The 20000-nt window shown below is 44.3% G+C and overlaps 1 protein-coding gene across 2 annotated transcripts in view; it reads right to left on the bottom strand.

Moving 5' to 3' along the window:
• Nucleotides 1–432: 432 nt before the first annotated feature.
• Nucleotides 433–20000, bottom strand: part of prx (periaxin) — a 28488-nt gene continuing 8920 nt past the window's right edge. The window contains exons 4-10 of one of the 2 annotated variants that reach the window (XM_080006788.1): nt 18725–18850; nt 17962–18121; nt 17682–17872; nt 15955–16199; nt 14572–15767; nt 2386–14493; nt 433–1852 (exon numbers count right to left, since the gene is read on the bottom strand). In XM_080006788.1, the coding sequence (XP_079862914.1) occupies nt 1551–1852; nt 2386–14493; nt 14572–15767; nt 15955–16199; nt 17682–17872; nt 17962–18121; nt 18725–18754 (14232 nt within the window). In that variant the 5' untranslated portion in view covers nt 18755–18850 and the 3' untranslated portion in view covers nt 433–1550. Of the gene's footprint in view, nt 1853–2385; nt 15768–15954; nt 16200–17681; nt 17873–17961; nt 18122–18724; nt 18851–20000 lie in introns of both variants that reach the window. The other variant, XM_080006787.1, reaches the window with a different exon arrangement.

The raw sequence follows: 20000 nt of genomic DNA, 5'->3' as shown, positions 1-20000 counted from the left end.
GGGAACTGCACTGATAGAAATGTCTCCAGACAGAACTGGGGCCGCATGTCTTGTGTTTTGACACATCTCTATTTTCCTTATCTCGCTCTATTTATATCACCTAAATATCAAGTCATGAAAACTGACTGAGTGGATTTCCAGAATGTGTCCCATGCAGTTAAGCACACGTTTCAATCTACCTACCCACCTCACCAAAGCAGAAAAATAGGCCTCCATTCAAAAATGCTATATATATATATTTGGAAAGAAAAGTGAACTGATTTCAATATTTCAGGATAAAAAAAGAGGTGATAATCCACATATAATCCACATATTCAACATACTGATAGGTTTTTTATCAAATGAAAATATTTTATTGAAAGTCAAGGTTGCATTAGCCCCGGGTTTGGGGTTTAAATTGAAAGCTATAAAATCAAAAAGCACCTCCCAGTCCCTAGTTCCATATTTTATTTCTTGTGTAACACAGTTTTCCTTCAGATATACACTGTATACTCTGCCTTAATGGTGGCATATAATGTTAAATAATGGCTTCTATATTAAAGCTAGGCTGCAATTCTTAGTGTATTCGAGAATTCTTTCATAAAAAAAATATATATTGTAGTAGTCATTGTTACTCAGTTGTCAGTACTTTCAATATCAGACACAGCACTGTACCTTTTTTTTTCCAACAGTGTAACCTGAATTCCTGAGAGGTGAGCAGCCAGGTGTCTTGTCAATGTGTTTTTTGCTTTCTTGTGTAAAACAGACAAAATAAAATGATTCTCTAAATTCCAAAAACACCCACACTTATTTTTTTCAAGACAAACAAAGTGATGGAAAAACAAAAATAAAAACAAAACTAACTTTTTTTTTCTGCTTACAACTTTTGATGTATATGAAAATAATTACATTTTATAGCGAAAGGGATACTGCCCAACAGCAAATATATAAATGTATTTACATGAATATTATTCTATCTTGAAGTCGTTTAAAATGCAGTGGTGCATTTTAGAAAATAGAAATAGAAAATAAAATTATCATAGTATAATGGCCATAGCCATGGTGGTGAATTGAGAGGCACTTGAATAGCTCTTTTAAGTTTTTCTTTTTTGGAAATACTGACAAAAATAAATAGCTCATCAATCTGCCACATTTACATTCAACTCTGAAACCAGCAAAAACCAAACAAAAAGTGATAAATTATCAATACAACTCAAAACTTGGATAAACGACAACAAAATAAAGTCACATAAAAAAGAAAAAAAAAACAACAACATACAAACATAAGAAATATATATTACTCTATTGCTCTGATAGTGACAGCTGGTGAAGTTTAGTTGTAGCTTCATCAAACTAGAATCTCACCAATTTCAATTCAATATACAAATACTGTAGTTTAACTATTTCTCTCCAAACCAATCCCAGAGCTCACACGTAGCTTACAGAAAAAAAATAAAACACCTGCATCTGTTCCAAACTTTTCCAAAAGATAAAAAGAGACTCCTCACAATTGCCTATGATGATATTCTCCATCCTCCGTCCTCCATCGTCCACCTCCGACGCCTACGCCCTTAGAAGTCATAGTCCAGCACCCGGTGGGTGGTGGTGGTGACCGAGGCCTCGCCTGTCCGTGTCTCCGTGGCGACCATGTGCCGGGTGGTCCTGGTGGTGGTGGTCTTGGTTACCATGGCGACGGCCCCCTCCCGCGTGACGGCGACGTGGCTCTGCTCCGATGAGCCCTCCGCGGTGAAGCCCGTCGCCGAGGAGCGGAGGCAGAAGGACCCCGAGACCCCCGCCTCGCCCCCGACCTCGCCCCCGACCTCGCCCCTTCGCGGGGCCTGGGGGGAGCCCTCGGGGGTTATCTGGAGGAAGCCTGGCGTGGGGGGTGGATGAGGAAGAGGATGAGGTGGAGGTGAAGAAAGAGGGGAGAGGGGAGGAAAACGGAGGTTGGAATACGAGTGGAGCGGAGAAAGACGAAAGGGGTGTAAGAGGGATAGCGAGCAGAGCAGCATGCAGGAGGGAATGCAGTGAAGGAAGAGGAAGAAGGAGGGGGACGGAAAAGAGAAGGAAAGGAAATTTGAATGGAAACTTAATCTAAAGTAACAAAGAGAAAGATGGCAGAGGCAACGTGTTAATAACCCATAATAACCCTTATGAGGAGAATGTTGTTGCTTTTAAATCTCACAAAGTACTTAAATATTCCTGCTGTGAGGGCAGGAGGGTCCATACATTTCTCACTGCTGTGGTACAAACCAACACTTTGATGTGTTTTTACTGTGGAAATGGTTGGTAATCCTAAAACATTAATCCTAAAACATGCAAAACAATACTAATATACATTTCTAAACCACTGTGACAAACTTGACGGTCAACGTTTCCGACCCTGCGCCCTTCTATCGGCCTCACCTGTGGAGTGGGGCTTCAGGGTGAACTTGGGGACCCTGAACCAGGGGGAGGACGCCGCCTCCTGGGGCTCCTGGGGCAGCGCCCCCGCCTGCGCCGCCTCCGGCGTGAGCCCCAGGGAGGGGCCGGCGGGGGACGGAGACTCCGAGCCGTCCCTGTCCAGCATCTCCGTCCTGGCACGGGAGGACACCACATCTCCCCTGGCCTGGGCTCCTGCCTCCTCCTCCTCATCCACACCCTCGTCCGCTTCTTCTCCCCCCTTTCTCATCCTACCGAAACCTGCAACGGACATCTTGCCTGATTTGATCTTCAACCCTCTGGCGTGTCCCTCTGCGACTCCCGCCGACGGGTCCTTAACTACTTTGGCATCCTCCTCCAATCCCCCCATCTCGACATACGGAGAGGTGAACTCCACTTTGGGAGGTTTGATTTCACCGCCCGTCTTGTCTTTTTCGTCCTTCGATCCGTTGTGGAGACTTGCACCTTTTTCCCCATTCAGGCCCGAGCCCCCACCACGGAGCGCCCACTCAAGCGAGCTCGATTTAGCTGAGGACGATGACACGCCGTTGTTTTTGCAGGCCGACTTTGCAAATGTCGGCTTCATTTTGATCTTGGGCATCTTTATTTTGGCATCTCCTGTTTGGTGGTCTGAGGTTTCTTCCCGTGCGGTGATGTCTACAGATGCAGGGACCTCCTCTGTCAGAGGAGGATCTACCAGCACAAACAGTGCTTTCTTCACTTTGGGCAATTTAGGACCCTCGTAGCGAATCTCTGGACCATAGATATTTACTTTTCCCTCTGGAGAGGAAATAGAGGGTAATGGGACACCAAATTTAGGGATTTTAATTTTCTGGCCCTTTCCTGTTTTACCATCATCTCCATCCTGCGTCCCCCCAATATCGAAGTCTACGTCAGATATCATGGCGGCTTTAACTTCTACTTTAGGCAATGAGAGATCACTCTCTCCATTTGAGGGACCTGAGATATCCACTTCGGGGAGAGGAATATTGGGCGCTGCCGCACCCCTGGCTTCAATCCCAGCTAGCTCAGCATTGCCTTTGCCAAGTTTGCCTTTTTTGATTTTGAATCCACCACTCACTTCTTCAGCCTCTTTCTCCTTCTCATTTTTCACCTCTGCTGTTGCATCGCCGCTGTTCTTCATTTTAGGCATCCCGATCTTGAATTTAGTTCCTTTTACTTTAGGCCCCTTGACTTTACCGCCGGCGCCTGAGGCGTTGAGATCGATGTCGGGGAGTTCAATCTTTTTCCGGTCTTTCTTCCCTTGTCCTTTGTGAAAGCCCAAATCTAGCTCGAGGTTTCCCTTGGGACCCTCAATGTCGATTGTTGGCATCTTGAGTTTCAAACCCTTTGGTTCCCCTTCAACATCCACTCCGGTTTCCATGGAAGCCTCGTGTTTGGATTTGTCGATATTTACGTTAGGTTCTGGATGGGATGTTGGGACTTGTGGGGCTTGGATCTTGCCTTCTGCCTCAGCGCTGGGTAAGTTCATGCCTGCATTTACATCTGGCCCCTTCATTTTTCCTCCTTTCATCTCAGGTGGTTCGAGTTCTCCAGTTTTACCTCTGGGAAGCGAGACGTCTACTTTGAGCATAAATGCCTCTCCTTCTCCTTTCATGTCTGGACCTTTCACTTCTGCAGATCTCCTTAAGGGCAGGTGAGGCATATTGGTATGTGGAATCTTGAACTTGCTTCCCTCTGCGCCGCTTTTTATCTCTGCTGAACTAATATCTACTTCACCCTTTGGGGGAGAAATGTCAACATGTGGGAGTTTGACATGAGGCATCTTGATATTTCCCTTATCTCCCTCAAAATGTACCCCTGGCCCTTCAATCTTTCCAGTTTTCCCTTTGGGTAGTAAAATGTCAACCTTTGGCAGTTTGACGCTGGGCATTTTGAACCTCCCTCGCTCACCCTCCACATTTAGAGCCACGTCAGGGGTGTCAATCTTTCCCACGTTCCCTCTGAGCGGAGATACATCCACTGTGGGTGCCTGGACATGGGGTGTCGTGATCTTTCCAGATTTTCCTTGAGGAAGTGAAATGTGCACATTTGGTAATTTGACGTGAGGCATTGTGAAATGTCCTCTCTCTCCCTCGACGTCCAGCTCTGGTGAATCAACATCCCCTGTCTTTGCCTTGGGTAATGATACACCAAGTGTTGGCACTGTCATTTGGGGTGTTTTGAATTTACCCCCTTCTTGTTTGATCTCTATCTCTGGCCCTTCGATGTTTCCGGTTTTAGCTTTAGGCAGATATATACCCACATCAGGTATTTTCATATCAGGCATCTTTACTTTCCCTACTCCACCGCCCTTTACTTCTAATTCAGGTGCGTTGATGCCTCCAGTTTTTGCTTTGGGAAGAGAGATGTCAACATCAGGCATTTTGAACTTGACTCCCTCTCCCTCGAGTTCAACCTTGGGGCGCTGAATATTTCCTTTTGGCAGTTTAGTGTCCACGTCGGGTATTTCTATTCTCCCACCCCCCTGTCCCTCTATCTCAACTTCTGGACATTCAATTTCAGCCGACTTTCCTTTGGGTAATGTGATGTCAACTTTTGGCAATTTGATGCCAGGCATTTTGAATTTGTTTCCCTCTCCCCTGACCTTTACATCAACATCAGGTTTAGCACCTGTTCCAAGTTTGAATTGAGGGAGTGTCATGTCGACGTTTGGCAGTTTTACATGAGGCATCTTTAATTTGCTATCTTCCTGTCCATCTGATTGGACGTCTAGATCCCCCGATTTGCTTTTGGGAAGAGAAACATCGATTAATGGCATTGTTATTTGTGGCATCTTGAATTTTCCAGCATCTCCTTTAAGTTCCACATCTGATCCACTGATTTTTGCGGACTTTCCTTTTGGCACGGATATATCCAAGTCAGGCAGATTCATATAAGGCATCTTGAACCTCCCTCTCTCGATGTCAGCCCCAACCTCACCTCCTTCAACGTCACCTTTTGGCAATGTTACGTCAACATCTGGCATATTTATGTTTGGTATCTTGAATTTTCCTCCTTTTTCCTGAATCTTTGTCTCATGTCTCACTTTAGGCAGAGACACGTCCAGATCTATTTTGGGGACGGACACTTCAATTGTTGGCATTTTGGGGATTTTGAGGTTTCCCTCATAGCCTTCGATATCGGCTTCTGAGACATCCACCTCGGCTTTTGGGAGAAGGACTTCTGTTTCTGGTGTCTTTGCCGCTGGTAGTGACAGCTCAACTGAGGGCATCTTGACTTTGGCCTTAGCATCAAAGTCACCGCTTGGCCTGGCCACGCCTGCCTCTTTAGATCCAAAGCCTGGCATGGAAAACTTTGGCAGTTTAATGGTGACATCAGGTGCATGGAAACCAGCTTTTCCTTCCAGTGTTGCATCAACATCCTTGTCTTGTGTTTCGACCTTAGGTGATGCTGTTTTGAACTTAGGAAATTTAACATTGTATTTTGATTTGTCGTGGGAGCCCTCCACGTTGATTTCTGGTGCAGGAATGTCTGTTTTCCCTTTCTTCACTTTCACGTCCACTTCGGGACAAGACACAGACATATCGGCATCTTTTTTAGAGAATGCAAATGAGGGAATTCTTATTTTGGGCTTTTTACCTTTGACTTTAACTTTTCCATCACCATCAAATTCTACTGATGGTGCTCTGATTTCTCCTTCAGGAAGATGTGGTGGGACTAGTGTAATATCCCCTTTTGGGCTTTGTCCCTCGACCTCAAAATCACCACTCTTAGACTTCACACCAAATTTGGGAAGGGAGAATTTGGGTAATTTCAGTGAAACATCAGGCAAGTCAAAACTGCTCCCTGAGGAAGGCCTCCCTCCTTCTGCTTTCAGAAGCTCCACTTCTACATCGTCTCCTTTAGGTTTGGTCAAGCTGAAGTCTAGGTCCACCTTAGGAGCTGAGATGTCAACTGTTGGTAGTTTTACTGTGGGGAGTTTAATTGACCCACCAGTACCTTCTACAGCCCCTGTCTCAACATGAACTCCTTCCACTGTCATCTTGGGTGGTTTAACATCTCCTCTGAAGCTTAGATCAGCATCTATGTTGCCTTCGCTTTTTGTGCCAATCTTCGGAAATGTAGGCATTTTGATATGACCGCCCGACAACTCAAAACCCCCTGAGCCGTCAGTGTCAGTAGTGTCCACTTTGAGACTCTTGCCCTTGTGCCCCGAAGGGAGGCTGAGGTCGAGATTGAACTTTGGGACATGAATGTCAAGAGTTGGCATGTGGAGTCCACCAGCTTTTTTACCAGAAGTGTTCACATCCACTTCACCCTGCCTTGTTTCCTTGGGGAGCGAGACTTCCAATGATGGGATCTCAATGTTTGTACTTTTGACCCCAGAACCTTCAATATTGATGTCTGCTCCTTTAGCGTTCATTTTTGGAATGGAGAGATCAATTGATGGCATGTGGAACTTGCCTACCTTTCCAGGGTGCCCCTCAAACTCAACACCCCCCTCAGCTTTTCCTTTGGGGAGAGAAAGATCAACATCTGGCATCTCAAGCTTTCCTTTCATCTCCGGCCGTTGTATTTTTACATCGCCCTCTGGAAGTTTTATCTTTGGGAGTGAAACATCAAATTTGGGCATTTTGAATTTCCCCCCTTTTCCTTCAATGTTTACGTCAGCCTCTGTTTTTCCTTTAGGGGGTGAAATGTTGATACTTGGCATGTTTAATGTTCCTCCTTTAACTTCAGGACCCTCTAAACTGACTCCTCCTTCTGGAGATTTTATTTCAGGCAGTGAAACATCAAGTGATGGCATCTTAACCTTTCCACCTTTGACTTCAGGACCTTCAATATTTACATCCGTGCCTTTAACTTTCATTTTAGGGAGAGAGAAATCTAATGAAGGCATATGAAACTTGCCTCCTTTAGCACCACCACCCTTGATGCCAACATCTCCATCAATATTGCCTTTGGGAAGTGAGATATCCACTGAGGGCAGTTCAATCTTCCCTGGATTTACTTCAGGTCCCTCCAGTTTTACAGCACCTTCAGGTAAGTTCATTTTTGGAAGTGATATGCCAAATTTGGGCATTTTAAACTTGCTACCTTTCCCCTCAGGGCCTTCAATATCTATGTCAGCCTCAGCCTTTCCTTTGGGAAGTGAGATATCAATGGTCGGCATCTCAATTCCTCCACTTTTGACCCCAGGTGCCTCGATATCGATCCCTCCTCCTTTGGTTTTCATCTTGGGAAGAGAAATATCAAGAGAGGGCATATGGAGTTTACCACCTGTGCCACTGTGTCCCTCCATCTCAATATCTGCCTTTCCTTTGGGAAGAGAAATATTAATGTTTGGCATCTCAACCTCTTTTGTCTTGATTTTTGGACCTTCAATGTTGATATCACCTTCTGGAAGGTTCACCTTCGGGAGTGAAACATCAAATGTGGGCAGTTTGAATTTACCACCTTTCCCCCCAGGGCTCTCAATTCCAATTTCACCTTCAGCCTTTGCTTTAGGAAGTGAGATATCAATGTTTCCTTTCATCTCAGGACCTTCTAGATTAACGTCTCCTTCAGGTAGATGTATCTTTGGTAGTGAAAGATCAATTTTTGGCATTTTGAACTTCCCCCCCTTTCCTCCTTTAACTTCAGGACCCTCTAAACTGACTCCTCCTTCTGGAGATTTTATTTCAGGCAGTGAAACGTCAAGTGATGGCATGTTAACCTTTCCACCTTTGACTTCAGGACCTTCAATATTTACATCCGTGCCTTTAACTTTCATTTTAGGGAGAGAGAAATCTAATGAAGGCATATGAAACTTGCCTCCTTTAGCACCACCACCCTTGATGCCAACATCTCCATCAATATTGCCTTTGGGAAGTGAGATATCAACTGAGGGCAGTTCAATCTTCCCTGGATTTACTTCAGGTCCCTCCAGTTTTACAGCCCCTTCAGGTAAGTTCATTTTTGGAAGTAATATGTCAAATTTGGGCATTTTAAACTTGCTACCTTTCCCCTCAGGGCCTTCGATATCTATGTCAGCCTCAGCCTTTCCTTTGGGAAGTGAGATATCAATGGTCGGCATCTCAATTCCTCCACTTTTGACCCCAGGTGCCTCAATATCGATCCCTCCTCCTTTGGCTTTCATCTTGGGAAGAGAAATATCAAGAGAGGGCATATGGAGTTTACCACCTGTGCCACTGTGTCCCTCCATCTCAATATCAATGTTTGGCATCTCAATCTTTTTTGGTTTGAATTTTGGACCTTCAAACTTGATATCACCTTCTGGGAGGTTCACCTTTGGCAGTGAAACATCAAATTTGGGCAATTTAAATTTGCTACCTTTCCCCTCAGGGCCTTCAATATCTATGTCAGCCTCCGCCTTTCCTTTGGGAAGTGAGATATCAATGGTCGGCATCTCAATTCCTCCACTTTTGACCCCAGGTGCCTCAATATCGATCCCTCCTCCTTTAGCTTTCATCTTGGGAAGAGAAATATCAAGAGAGGGCATATGGAGTTTACCACCTGTGCCACTGTGTCCCTCCATCTCAATATCTGCCTTTCCTTTGGGAAGAGAAATATCAATGTTTGGCATCTCAATCTTTTTTGGTTTGAACTTTGGACCTTCAAATTTGATATCACCTTCTGGGAGGTTCACCTTCGGGAGTGAAACATCAAATTTGGGCAGTTTGAATTTACCACCTTTTCCCCCAGGGCCTTCAATATCTATGTCAGCTTCAGCCTTTCCTTTGGGAAGAGAAATATCAATGTCTGGCATCTCAAGCTTTCCTTTCATCTCTGGCCCTTCAATTTTGACATCACCCTCTGGAAGTTTTATCTTTGGTAGTGAAAGATCAAATTTTGGCATTTTGAACTTCCCCCCCTTTCCTCCTTTAACTTCAGGACCCTCTAAACTGACTCCTCCTTCTGGAGATTTTATTTCAGGCAGTGAGACGTCAAGTGATGGCATGTTAACCTTTCCACCTTTGACTTCAGGACCTTCAATATTTACATCCGTGCCTTTAACTTTCATTTTAGGGAGAGAGAAATCTAATGAAGGCATATGAAACTTGCCTCCTTTAGCACCACCACCCTTGATGCCAACATCTCCATCAATATTGCCTTTGGGAAGTGAGATATCAACTGAGGGCAGTTCAATTTTCCCTGGATTTACTTCAGGTCCCTCCAGTTTTACAGCCCCTTCAGGTAAGTTCATTTTTGGAAGCGATATGTCAAATTTGGGCATTTTAAACTTGCTACCTTTCCCCTCAGGGCTTTCATTATCTATGTCAGCCTCAGCCTTTCCTTTGGGAAGTGAGATATCAATGGTCGGCATCTCAATTCCTCTACTTTTGACCCCAGGTGCCTCAATATCGATCCCTCCTCCTTTGGCTTTCATCTTGGGAAGAGAAATATCAAGAGAGGGCATATGGAGTTTACCACCTGTGCCGCTGTGTCCCTCCACCTCAATATCTGCCTTTCCTTTGGGAAGAGAAATATCAATGTTTGGCATCTCAAGCTTTTTTGGTTTGAACTTTGGACCTTCAAATTTGATATCACCTTCTGGGAGGTTCACCTTCGGGAGTGAAACATCAAATTTGGGCAGTTTGAATTTACCACCTTTTCCCCCAGGGCCTTCAATATCTATGTCAGCTTCAGCCTTTCCTTTGGGAAGAGAAATATCAATGTCTGGCATCTCAAGTTTTCCTTTCATCTCAGGACCTTGTAGTTTAACGTCTCCTTCAGGCAGATGTATCTTTGGTAGTGAAAGATCAAATTTTGGCATTTTGAACTTCCCCCCCTTTCCTCCTTTAACTTCAGGACCCTCTAAACTGACTCCTCCTTCTGGAGATTTTATTTCAGGCAGTGAAACGTCAAGTGATGGCATGTTAACCTTTCCACCTTTGACGTCAGGACCTTCAATATTTACATCCGTGCCTTTAACTTTCATTTTAGGGAGAGAGAAATCTAATGAAGGCATATGAAACTTGCCTCCTTTTGCACCACCACCCTTGATGCCAACATCTCCATCAATATTGCCTTTGGGAAGTGAGATATCAACTGAGGGCAGTTCAATCTTCCCTGGATTTACTTCAGGTCCCTCCAGTTTTACAGCCCCTTCAGGTAAGTTCATTTTTGGAAGCGATATGTCAAATTTGGGCATTTTAAACTTGCTACCTTTCCCCTCAGGGCCTTCAATATCTATGTCAGCCTCAGCCTTTCCTTTGGGAAGTGAGATATCAATGGTCGGCATCTCAATTCCTCCACTTTTGACCCCAGGTGCCTCGATATCGATCCCTCCTCCTTTGGTTTTCATCTTGGGAAGAGAAATATCAAGAGAGGGCATATGGAGTTTACCACCTGTGCCACTGTGTCCCTCCATCTCAATATCTGCCTTTCCTTTGGGAAGAGAAATATCAATGTTTGGCATCTCAAGCTTTTTTGTCTTGAGTTTTGGACCTTCAATGTTGATATCACCTTCTGGAAGGTTCATCTTCGGGAGTGAAACATCAAATGTGGGCAGTTTGAATTTACCACCTTTCCCCCCAGGGCCCTCAATTCTAATTTCACCCTCAGCCTTTGCTTTAGGAAGTGAGATATCAATGTTTGGCATTTCAATGTTTCCTTTCATCTCAGGACCTTCTAGTTTAATGTCTCCTTCAGGTAGATGTATCTTTGGTAGTGAAAGATCAAATTTTGGCATTTTGAACTTCCCCCCCTTTCCTCCTTTAACTTCAGGACCCTCTAAACTGACTCCTCCTTCTGGAGATTTTATTTCAGGCAGTGAAACGTCAAGTGATGGCATGTTAACCTTTCCACCTTTGACTTCAGGACCTTCAATATTTACATCCGTGCCTTTAACTTTCATTTTAGGGAGAGAGAAATCTAATGAAGGCATATGAAACTTGCCTCCTTTAGCACCACCACCCTTGATGCCAACATCTCCATCAATATTGCCTTTGGGAAGTGAGATATCAACTGAGGGCAGTTCAATCTTCCCTGGATTTACTTCAGGTCCCTCCAGTTTTACAGCCCCTTCAGGTAAGTTCATTTTTGGAAGCGATATGTCAAATTTGGGCATTTTAAACTTGCTACCTTTCCCCTCAGGGCCTTCAATATCTATGTCAGCCTCAGCCTTTCCTTTGGGAAGTGAGATATCAATGGTCGGCATCTCAATTCCTCCACTTTTGACCCCAGGTGCCTCGATATCGATCCCTCCTCCTTTGGTTTTCATCTTGGGAAGAGAAATATCAAGAGAGGGCATATGGAGTTTACCACCTGTGCCACTGTGTCCCTCCATCTCAATATCTGCCTTTCCTTTGGGAAGAGAAATATCAATGTTTGGCATCTCAAGCTTTTTTGTCTTGAGTTTTGGACCTTCAATGTTGATATCACCTTCTGGAAGGTTCATCTTCGGGAGTGAAACATCAAATGTGGGCAGTTTGAATTTACCACCTTTCCCCCCAGGGCCCTCAATTCTAATTTCACCCTCAGCCTTTGCTTTAGGAAGTGAGATATCAATGTTTGGCATTTCAATGTTTCCTTTCATCTCAGGACCTTCTAGTTTAATGTCTCCTTCAGGTAGATGTATCTTTGGTAGTGAAAGATCAAATTTTGGCATTTTGAACTTCCCCCCCTTTCCTCCTTTAACTTCAGGACCCTCTAAACTGACTCCTCCTTCTGGAGATTTTATTTCAGGCAGTGAAACGTCAAGTGATGGCATGTTAACCTTTCCACCTTTGACTTCAGGACCTTCAATATTTACATCCGTGCCTTTAACTTTCATTTTAGGGAGAGAGAAATCTAATGAAGGCATATGAAACTTGCCTCCTTTAGCACCACCACCCTTGATGCCAACATCTCCATCAATATTGCCTTTGGGAAGTGAGATATCAACTGAGGGCAGTTCAATCTTCCCTGGATTTACTTCAGGTCCCTCCAGTTTTACAGCCCCTTCAGGTAAGTTCATTTTTGGAAGTGATATGTCAAATTTGGGCATTTTAAACTTGCTACCTTTCCCCTCAGGGCCTTCGATATCTATGTCAGCCTCAGCCTTTCCTTTGGGAAGTGAGATATCAATGTTTGGCATCTCAATCTTTTTTGGTTTGAATTTTGGACATTCAAACTTGATATCACCTTCTGGGAGGTTTACCTTTGGAAGTGAAACATCAAATTTGGGCAATTTAAACTTGCTACCACTCCCCTCAGGGCCTTCAATATCTATGTCAGCCTCAGCCTTTGCTTTGGGAAGTGAGATATCAGTGGTCGACATCTCAATTCCTCCACTTTTGACCCCAGGTGCCTCAATATCGATCCCTCCTCCTTTGGTTTTCATCTTGGGAAGAGAAATATCAAGAGAGGGCATATGGAGTTTACCACCTGTGCCACTGTGTCCCTCCATCTCAATATCTGCCTTTCCTTTGGGAAGAGAAATATCAATGTTTGGCATCTCAAGCTTTTTTGTCTTGATTTTCGGACCTTTAATGTTGATATCACCTTCTGGAAGGTTCACCTTCGGAAGTGAAACATCACCTTCAGCCTTTGGTTTAGGAAGCGAGATATCAATGTTAGGCAATTCAATGTTTCCTTTCATCTCAGGACCTTCTAGTTTAATGTCTCCTTCAGGTAGATTTATCTTTGGTAGTGAAAGATCAATTTTTGGCATTTTGAATTTTGATCCTTTTCCCTCAGGAACTGCAACACTGACATCACCCTCTATTGTCCCTTTGGGTAGTGACATGTCAATGTCTGGCATGCTAAATTTCGATCCTTTAATGTCAGGACCTTCAATATCTCCTGTCTTAACTTTTATTTTTGGTTGAGGGATATCAATTGTTGGTACCTCAAATTTCCCATCTTTCCCAGGGGGAAGTTCAATATCAATGTCCCCTCCTGCTTTTTCTTTAAGAGAGAGGTCAAAAGTGGGCATTTCAAACATCCCACCTTTCACTTTAGGTCCTTGAATGCTAATGTCTCCTTCTGGGAGTTTCATCTTAGGGAAATTGGTGTCTAATGAGGGCACAGTGAATTTGCTGCCTTTTCCTTTGCCTTCCAAATTCATATCCCCTTGTATTTTTCCTTCAGGTAGAGAATTATCTATTGTAGGCATATTGATTTCGCCTCTTTTGGGATCAGATCCCTCAATATGCATGTCACCGCCCTTTGATTTCAGTTTTGGGAGAGAGATATCAATTGAAGGCATATGGAATTTACCCCCTTTGCTCTTTACCTCTGCATCTCCCTCCAAATTGCCTCTATGGAGAGAGCCGTCAACTGAGGGCACCTTAATCTTTCCTCCTCCAAAATCGAGTCCTTTAGCACTGACTCCAAAACCCTTTGACTTGATCTTCGGCAATGACAAATCCAAAGACGGTGCAAAGATTTTCCCTCCTTGGGCCTCTGGGCCTTCGAATTTTGCTCCTCCCTCTGGGGATTTTATCTGCGGAAGAGTGACGTCAACAGATGGCATGTTGAACTCTCCTCCTCCTTTGACCCGCAGACCTTCTACCTCTCCCTCTGGCAGCTTCATTTTAGGAAATGAAATGTCTAGAGAGGGCATAAGGATTTTGCCCCCTTTCGCTTCAATCCCCTCAATACTCGTATCCTCTACTACCTTTCCTTTGGGTAGAGAAATATCAGCAGTTGGCATCTTGAATTTTCCACCCTTGATTTCAGGTGTCTCCATTCTGACCTCACCTTCAGGTGCCGTCATCTCAGGAGGAGTCATGTCAAGTGATGGCATTTCAAATTTCCCACCTTTAAACTCAGGGCCTTCAACATCCACCTCACAACCAGATGCTCTCAACTTCGGGAGTGAGATGTCAAGCGAAGGGACTTTGAATGTGCCCCCTTTAGCCAGTGGTAGCTCCATTCCAACATCTCCTTCCACATTGCCTTTTGGCGGGGACAAATCGATAGAGGGCACTTGTAATTTGCTCTTTACTTCCGGTCCTTCAAAATCCCCCGCTGGTTGTTTAAGTTTTGGTAAAGACACATCAAAACTAGGCATTTTGAATTTGCTTCCCTTCGCACCATGTCCTACTATGTTTAGATCTCCCTCCATTTTGCCTGTTGACAGTGAAATGTTTGGCTTGGAGATGTCAAGGTCAGAACCGTCAAAGTCAACTTCTACCGCACCTGTATTCATTTTGGGGAGGATAATGTTAAATGATGGCAACCTATATTTTCCCTCTTTTGCCTCAATGTCAATCTCACCTTTGGGCGGAGTCAGGTCTACTTCGGGTAACTTGAAATCCCCTTTGATGCCGGCTCCACCTACACCTCCCCTGATCTTTGGGAGAGATGAGTCAAATTCAGGCATTTTGAAGCTTCCATCTCCGCCAACGAAGTACTGCATCTCCACATCTTGTCCACTTTTTATCTTCGGAGGTGAGATGTCAACAGAAGGTTGATCAATTTTCACTCCAGTTGCTGGACTTTGAAATTCTACCCCAGGTAATCCAGTCTTTGGTAAGGCGATGTCCACTTTTGGCAAAGTAATAGTGGGCGCTTTGAAAGATGGGCCCTCGACCTCGTCAGGAACTCTCCGCCCAGTGTCCAAGTCCAAACTGATATCCGGCACAGACATGTCAGTCGCAGGTATTTTGATGCCCATTTTCCCACCTGGTGCGCAGCCAGGGGGTGAGACTTCCATGCCAGATTTCTCCTTCCCTTTTGGCAAAGAAATATCCACAGATGGCATCTTAATTGATGGGTCTTTCCCAGAGACACTTCCTTCCATGCTCCCCTTCATGGTGGGCAGAGAAACATCCACACCTACAGTAGGAGGTGCTATTTCGATTTGAGGCATTTTCAGACCTGCCTTTTCAGGGCCTTCAGATTTGACTTTCATGTCACCATCTATCTCATCAGAGTAACGCGAGAGTCGCACCTTTGGTAGTTTCAGATTTGGCATTCTCAGTTTCGTGCCTCCTTTCTTCACATCTGCATCGGCGCTAATCTTTGGGAGTTTACTTTTCCCGCCACTCCCCCCTACATTGACGTCTCCTTTGGTGATTATTTTCGGGGCCGAGATATCTGCCTTAACTTTCGCAGATGGCGTAGAGCCTTCGGCCTTCCCTGAGGGGAGTGCAAACTCCACATCTGGTGCGTTAAACTTAGCCCCTCCTTTCTCCATTTCAAGGTCGGCATCTTTATTTCCAGATAAACTCAGTTGTAGCGGTGGAGGACGTAGTTTCACATCGGGGGGGTTCAACGCCACCGACCCGGCGGGTGGCTCCGGCTTTGCGTGTTTGACCTTGGGAAAGGTGATTCCAAACTTGTTTCCTTTGACCTTGCCCTTCCCTTTGGTTCCTAATACATCAGGTGAGGAAATATCCACTTGTCCCTCAGGTTTTCCCATTTCGACGTTCCCTCCTGTTGCGTGGCTTTTTCCCTTCACCCTTGGAAACCTGATCAAAGGTGAGAAATGTGTGTGAACAGGAGCAGGAGCGAGACAACATTTGAACACAACCTAGAGTTGTGGGCTGTACCTGTTATGACGAATGCCCAGTTTGAAAAACAGTTTAGCGGCAGTTGCACGTCGCTGATAAATGAAAGGTAAATCATTGCAAACAGGAGAATGAGACGCCGACCAACCTGATCCTCTTCTTTGTCTTCCCCGAGGTGGCGAGGCCTTCGGCTCCCTCTGCTGCTGCTTCGCCGCTCTTCCTCTGTTTGAACTTGGGAAGGGAAAATTCCACGTCCACCTCGCTTATCTCCAACCTAGGGGGAGTTCCCTCTATCACCAAGGCCTCTCTACCCCTCTTCTCTTTTAGCCTCTTCAGACCAAAACGTCCGCCTCTCTTTTTCTTGACCTTGAATGGTTTGGTGCTCTTGACACTCTGAAACATACACACCCAGATTTCCATGTTTTGATTTGATCCAACATCACTCCCGGTCCAGTGGCGAATAGAATTTCCTTCCCCGCTCCCTAAAAGTGCCACGGGTGTACCCAGCTGGTGAGGTGCCCCTGGAGAAGACTGAGCCTAAATAGTTTGCTTACAGGCAATGCATTCCGCACACGGGGGCCGAAGTGAGATCGTTCTGCGCAGCATGAAACCTTAAAACACGTCCTGGTTCATAGAAGTGAAGCAGTTTTTACTTTTTTTTACTGCACTGAAAGCAGTTTCAGTGCAAATCTACCGGCAAGTTCCTTGTTGGCGTCATGTGGGGAAGGGAATCTGGTGTCGATGTTCCCTAAAAGTCGTTCAGTTAACCTCCCCACTCTCAACCCAGTATCATTTGTGGCAAATTGCCGGAAATTATAAGGCTGTGGATGGATGTACGGCTGGATGTAAGACGTAAGATGTAAGTTGGATGTAAGACCCAAGGATCTAATTAAACTACGCTACGTCTGTAACACGATCTTAAACTTTTAGTGCAACACGACCAGCAAAGGCGTTAAAAGCAACTGATCCATCAACCATGGTGCTGCCGTAAGGCCTCACATGTAAGGTTGTAAAGCTGTGAATGGACAGTCTGTGGTGATGGAAGCACTAACATCGTCCTAAAGCAGGGGTGAAGCCGAATCCAAATGAAGCACAAATAGTGGGTTTTTACGAATATTTATTTTGTACAAATAATTTTTTTTTCACACTGATTTAATAACATTGGGTTTAGGGTTATTGTAGGGAGCAGTCCGCAGGGTGGGGAGACGGGGAGGGAAGCGCTGGTCTAGACACCGATCCTGTTCCTTCGTCCGCGTCATATTAAACACCTCTCGTACGAACATGACGTAATGTTTCTGTAACAGTCATCTTTGTGGGAACAGACTCCATACGGAACTTTTCCGTAAAGCAGGCCAATTTTGGAATGACTACCTATTGGCTTTGCCGGATATTTTTTAACCAACAATGTTACGGATTCCATGGGGGAACGGGGCTTTAGGCTTTTGAAGGATTATTATTTTTTCTTCTTTTCTTATTTTTTGTTCCTTTTTTAAGTATTTTTCAGAAAAAAAAAATCTATATTTTAAGCCTAATAGTATTGGTTTTCGTTGTTTATTAGCATTGGAGAACTTGTGTCGTTGATCAAATATTGTGTTTATTTTTTGTCCAAAATTTACATTGAAAACAGTATAAAATCTATGTATATGTGATAAACAAGCAGACTCTTACAAATATTTGTGTTCTTTACCGTAGAATAAAGAATACACAAAAACCATCAAGGTGTGCTGACACTGTACCTGCACTGAGAGCACAGAAGCTGCTTTAAAGGCAGTTTTAGAAGCTTCCCTCTGAACCTGTTGCATTCAATAGCTAAATACAACAATTTGTTTTCTGATTACTGTCACTGGCGGGTGTGACAATGTCGTTTTAAGTTACCATTTTAGTCATCTTGGCTTTGGGCCCTTTGGCCTCCACAATGGGAGCTCCGGTCCGGAGGCCGACCTCTCCGGGGATGGTCCTCTTCACCAGAAAGCTGACCTTGTACGGCTCTGCACACTGCAGGATCTTCAGGGCGTCTTCATACCTCACGTTATCAAAGTAGACCTTGGCACTCAGCAGCTGATCACCTACAGAGAGAGAAATACCCTTTCAGTGAACAGACCACAGGCAACGTGACAATGAGGACTACGTGGATGGACGGCTTGCTGCTCATCACCTTGCTGCAGACTGAGGTGCTTGGCAGCAGGGGAGTCTTTGAGGACGTCCTTGATAAAGATTCCCCCCTCCCCGCCACCCGTCACGCTGTATCCGCTGGCCCCGGCCTCCGCCTCGGTCTCCACAACGATCTCCACGGGCTCATTTCCATCCTCGAGCATCTGGGATGCACACACAGAAATAGAGACACACGGACGGTCAAACAAATTCTCTTTTTCATCCAGTCCTTGCATTTGTCTGCTGCAAAAATAGCGTCCATGTTTAAGGAAGCATATGCACTGATACTGGTGTTGGATACCAGTCTGATGCAATGCTAAAATAGTGTCCACTACACAAAAAACAGGCACCAAAAGACATCATCAGGCAATAAGGAAAAGCAGCTTTATTATCTGCTATTTTGACAAATTGGGGCATCTTAGACTTCTGTAATGGAGAAAATTATATGACATAATATATATGAAAAATGTATGTATCCACAGCAGTATTTTTGTTTGTATACATTTTTATATTATATTTATACAATTATTTTTAGAATTCTACAATAAATACTGATCTTTCCACTTCTATTCACACAGGGAATGGTGAATGACATTAAACAGCAGCACGGCTCAGCCAGGTTTACGGTGACCATCCTCTCAAGCCTCGGCAATCAGCATCAAAAACCCGTCCCAACAGATGATATACTGTAAGTAAATCCATCCATAACTTTGTGAGATCACTTTGTTCACAGACAGACAAACCAGAGGACGGAGGTCCGGTCGTACCACTCTCTCTTCCTCTGTCGGCGAGTCCATCTCAGGTTGAGCCAGTTGGCACGTGGACTCTCTCAAATGACTTCGTTTCAGACTCAGAACTTGCTTCAGCTCGGCATGCAGCTTCTCCTTCTGCACCTGGAGAGCGGAGGGCACAAAATGCAAAATAAAATAAATAATGACAATGTTTCCTAATTAATAATAATATGAATAATAATAACCTTTATTTGTATAGCACCTTGCGTACACAACATGCAACTCAAAGTGCCTTACATTAAAATAAGGCCATCAGATCGTGACAATAAAAACAAAGCATCCAAAGCAAAATGCATTTACAAAGTAGAATAATAAAATAATTTAAATAATGAAATGAATTAGATTCTTAGAGTCTTAGATTTTACTATCATGTCACCCAAAATGCACAAAATAAAATGAACAAAAATAATAATTATTTTTATTATATTTTTTCATTTTATTTTTTATTTTTTATTATATATTTTTTTAATTAAGAAGTGAGCACAATTATTGTACTCACTTCGTAATAACAACAAATAAACCCACCGATAATTGTTGCAATGTAAGCATTCCCCATTAAAACCAACCATGGGTACGACTAGCTCTCAGCTGTCAGTGCCCAAAGATACCAGAGGAACGCTAAATATGCCAGCGTGCCTGTTTTTTAGCTGATGAATGTAGGCCAAAGTGTTTACAATATGTCTGAATGCCCGGCACCTGGGCCTGGTCTCAGATCTGCCGTGGTCAGAGGTTCTTTGTGTTGTTGGCTCTGCCGCTGCGGCTGAAAAGACCCGGCCGGGAGCTTGTGCTGAGCGCGGCAAAATAAAGGGCTGTTATTTCAGGGGGAGAATGATCTCAGCAGATCATGCCGGGCCTGGGCTATTGTGATCCGCTCGGTAATAGGTGCCGGTCATGAGGTCAATGGCTGCGCTGTGTTGAGTAAACATTGAGCTCATTAGAATTTAAAAAAACAATTAAATAACGTCCTGGTCTGTGTTGGCTTGGTTCTTTCAGGGTCATGGGGCGGAGGCCAGGGGTGCAATGCGCTCTCTAAACTTGAGGATGGATATACACCTGTCAATAGTGTATTTTAGGAGGAAATTTGAGTTTTCATTTGATCAACGTGCAGTATATCAAGAGCCAGCAACAACAAATCAATGAACAAATGAGCAAATGAGTTTATCTAGTGGTATGTACATTTCCGTGTCTTTCCATTGCTGCCATTATCACATCATGTGTAGATATGTGTGTGTGTGTGTGTGTGTGTCAGTGT

Source organism: Zeus faber, assembly GCF_960531495.2.
Source record: "Zeus faber genome assembly, chromosome: 9".
Taxonomy (NCBI): domain Eukaryota; kingdom Metazoa; phylum Chordata; class Actinopteri; order Zeiformes; family Zeidae; genus Zeus; species Zeus faber.
Note: the sequence above shows the minus strand (reverse complement) of the source record. Positions and strands in the feature narration are given on the sequence as shown.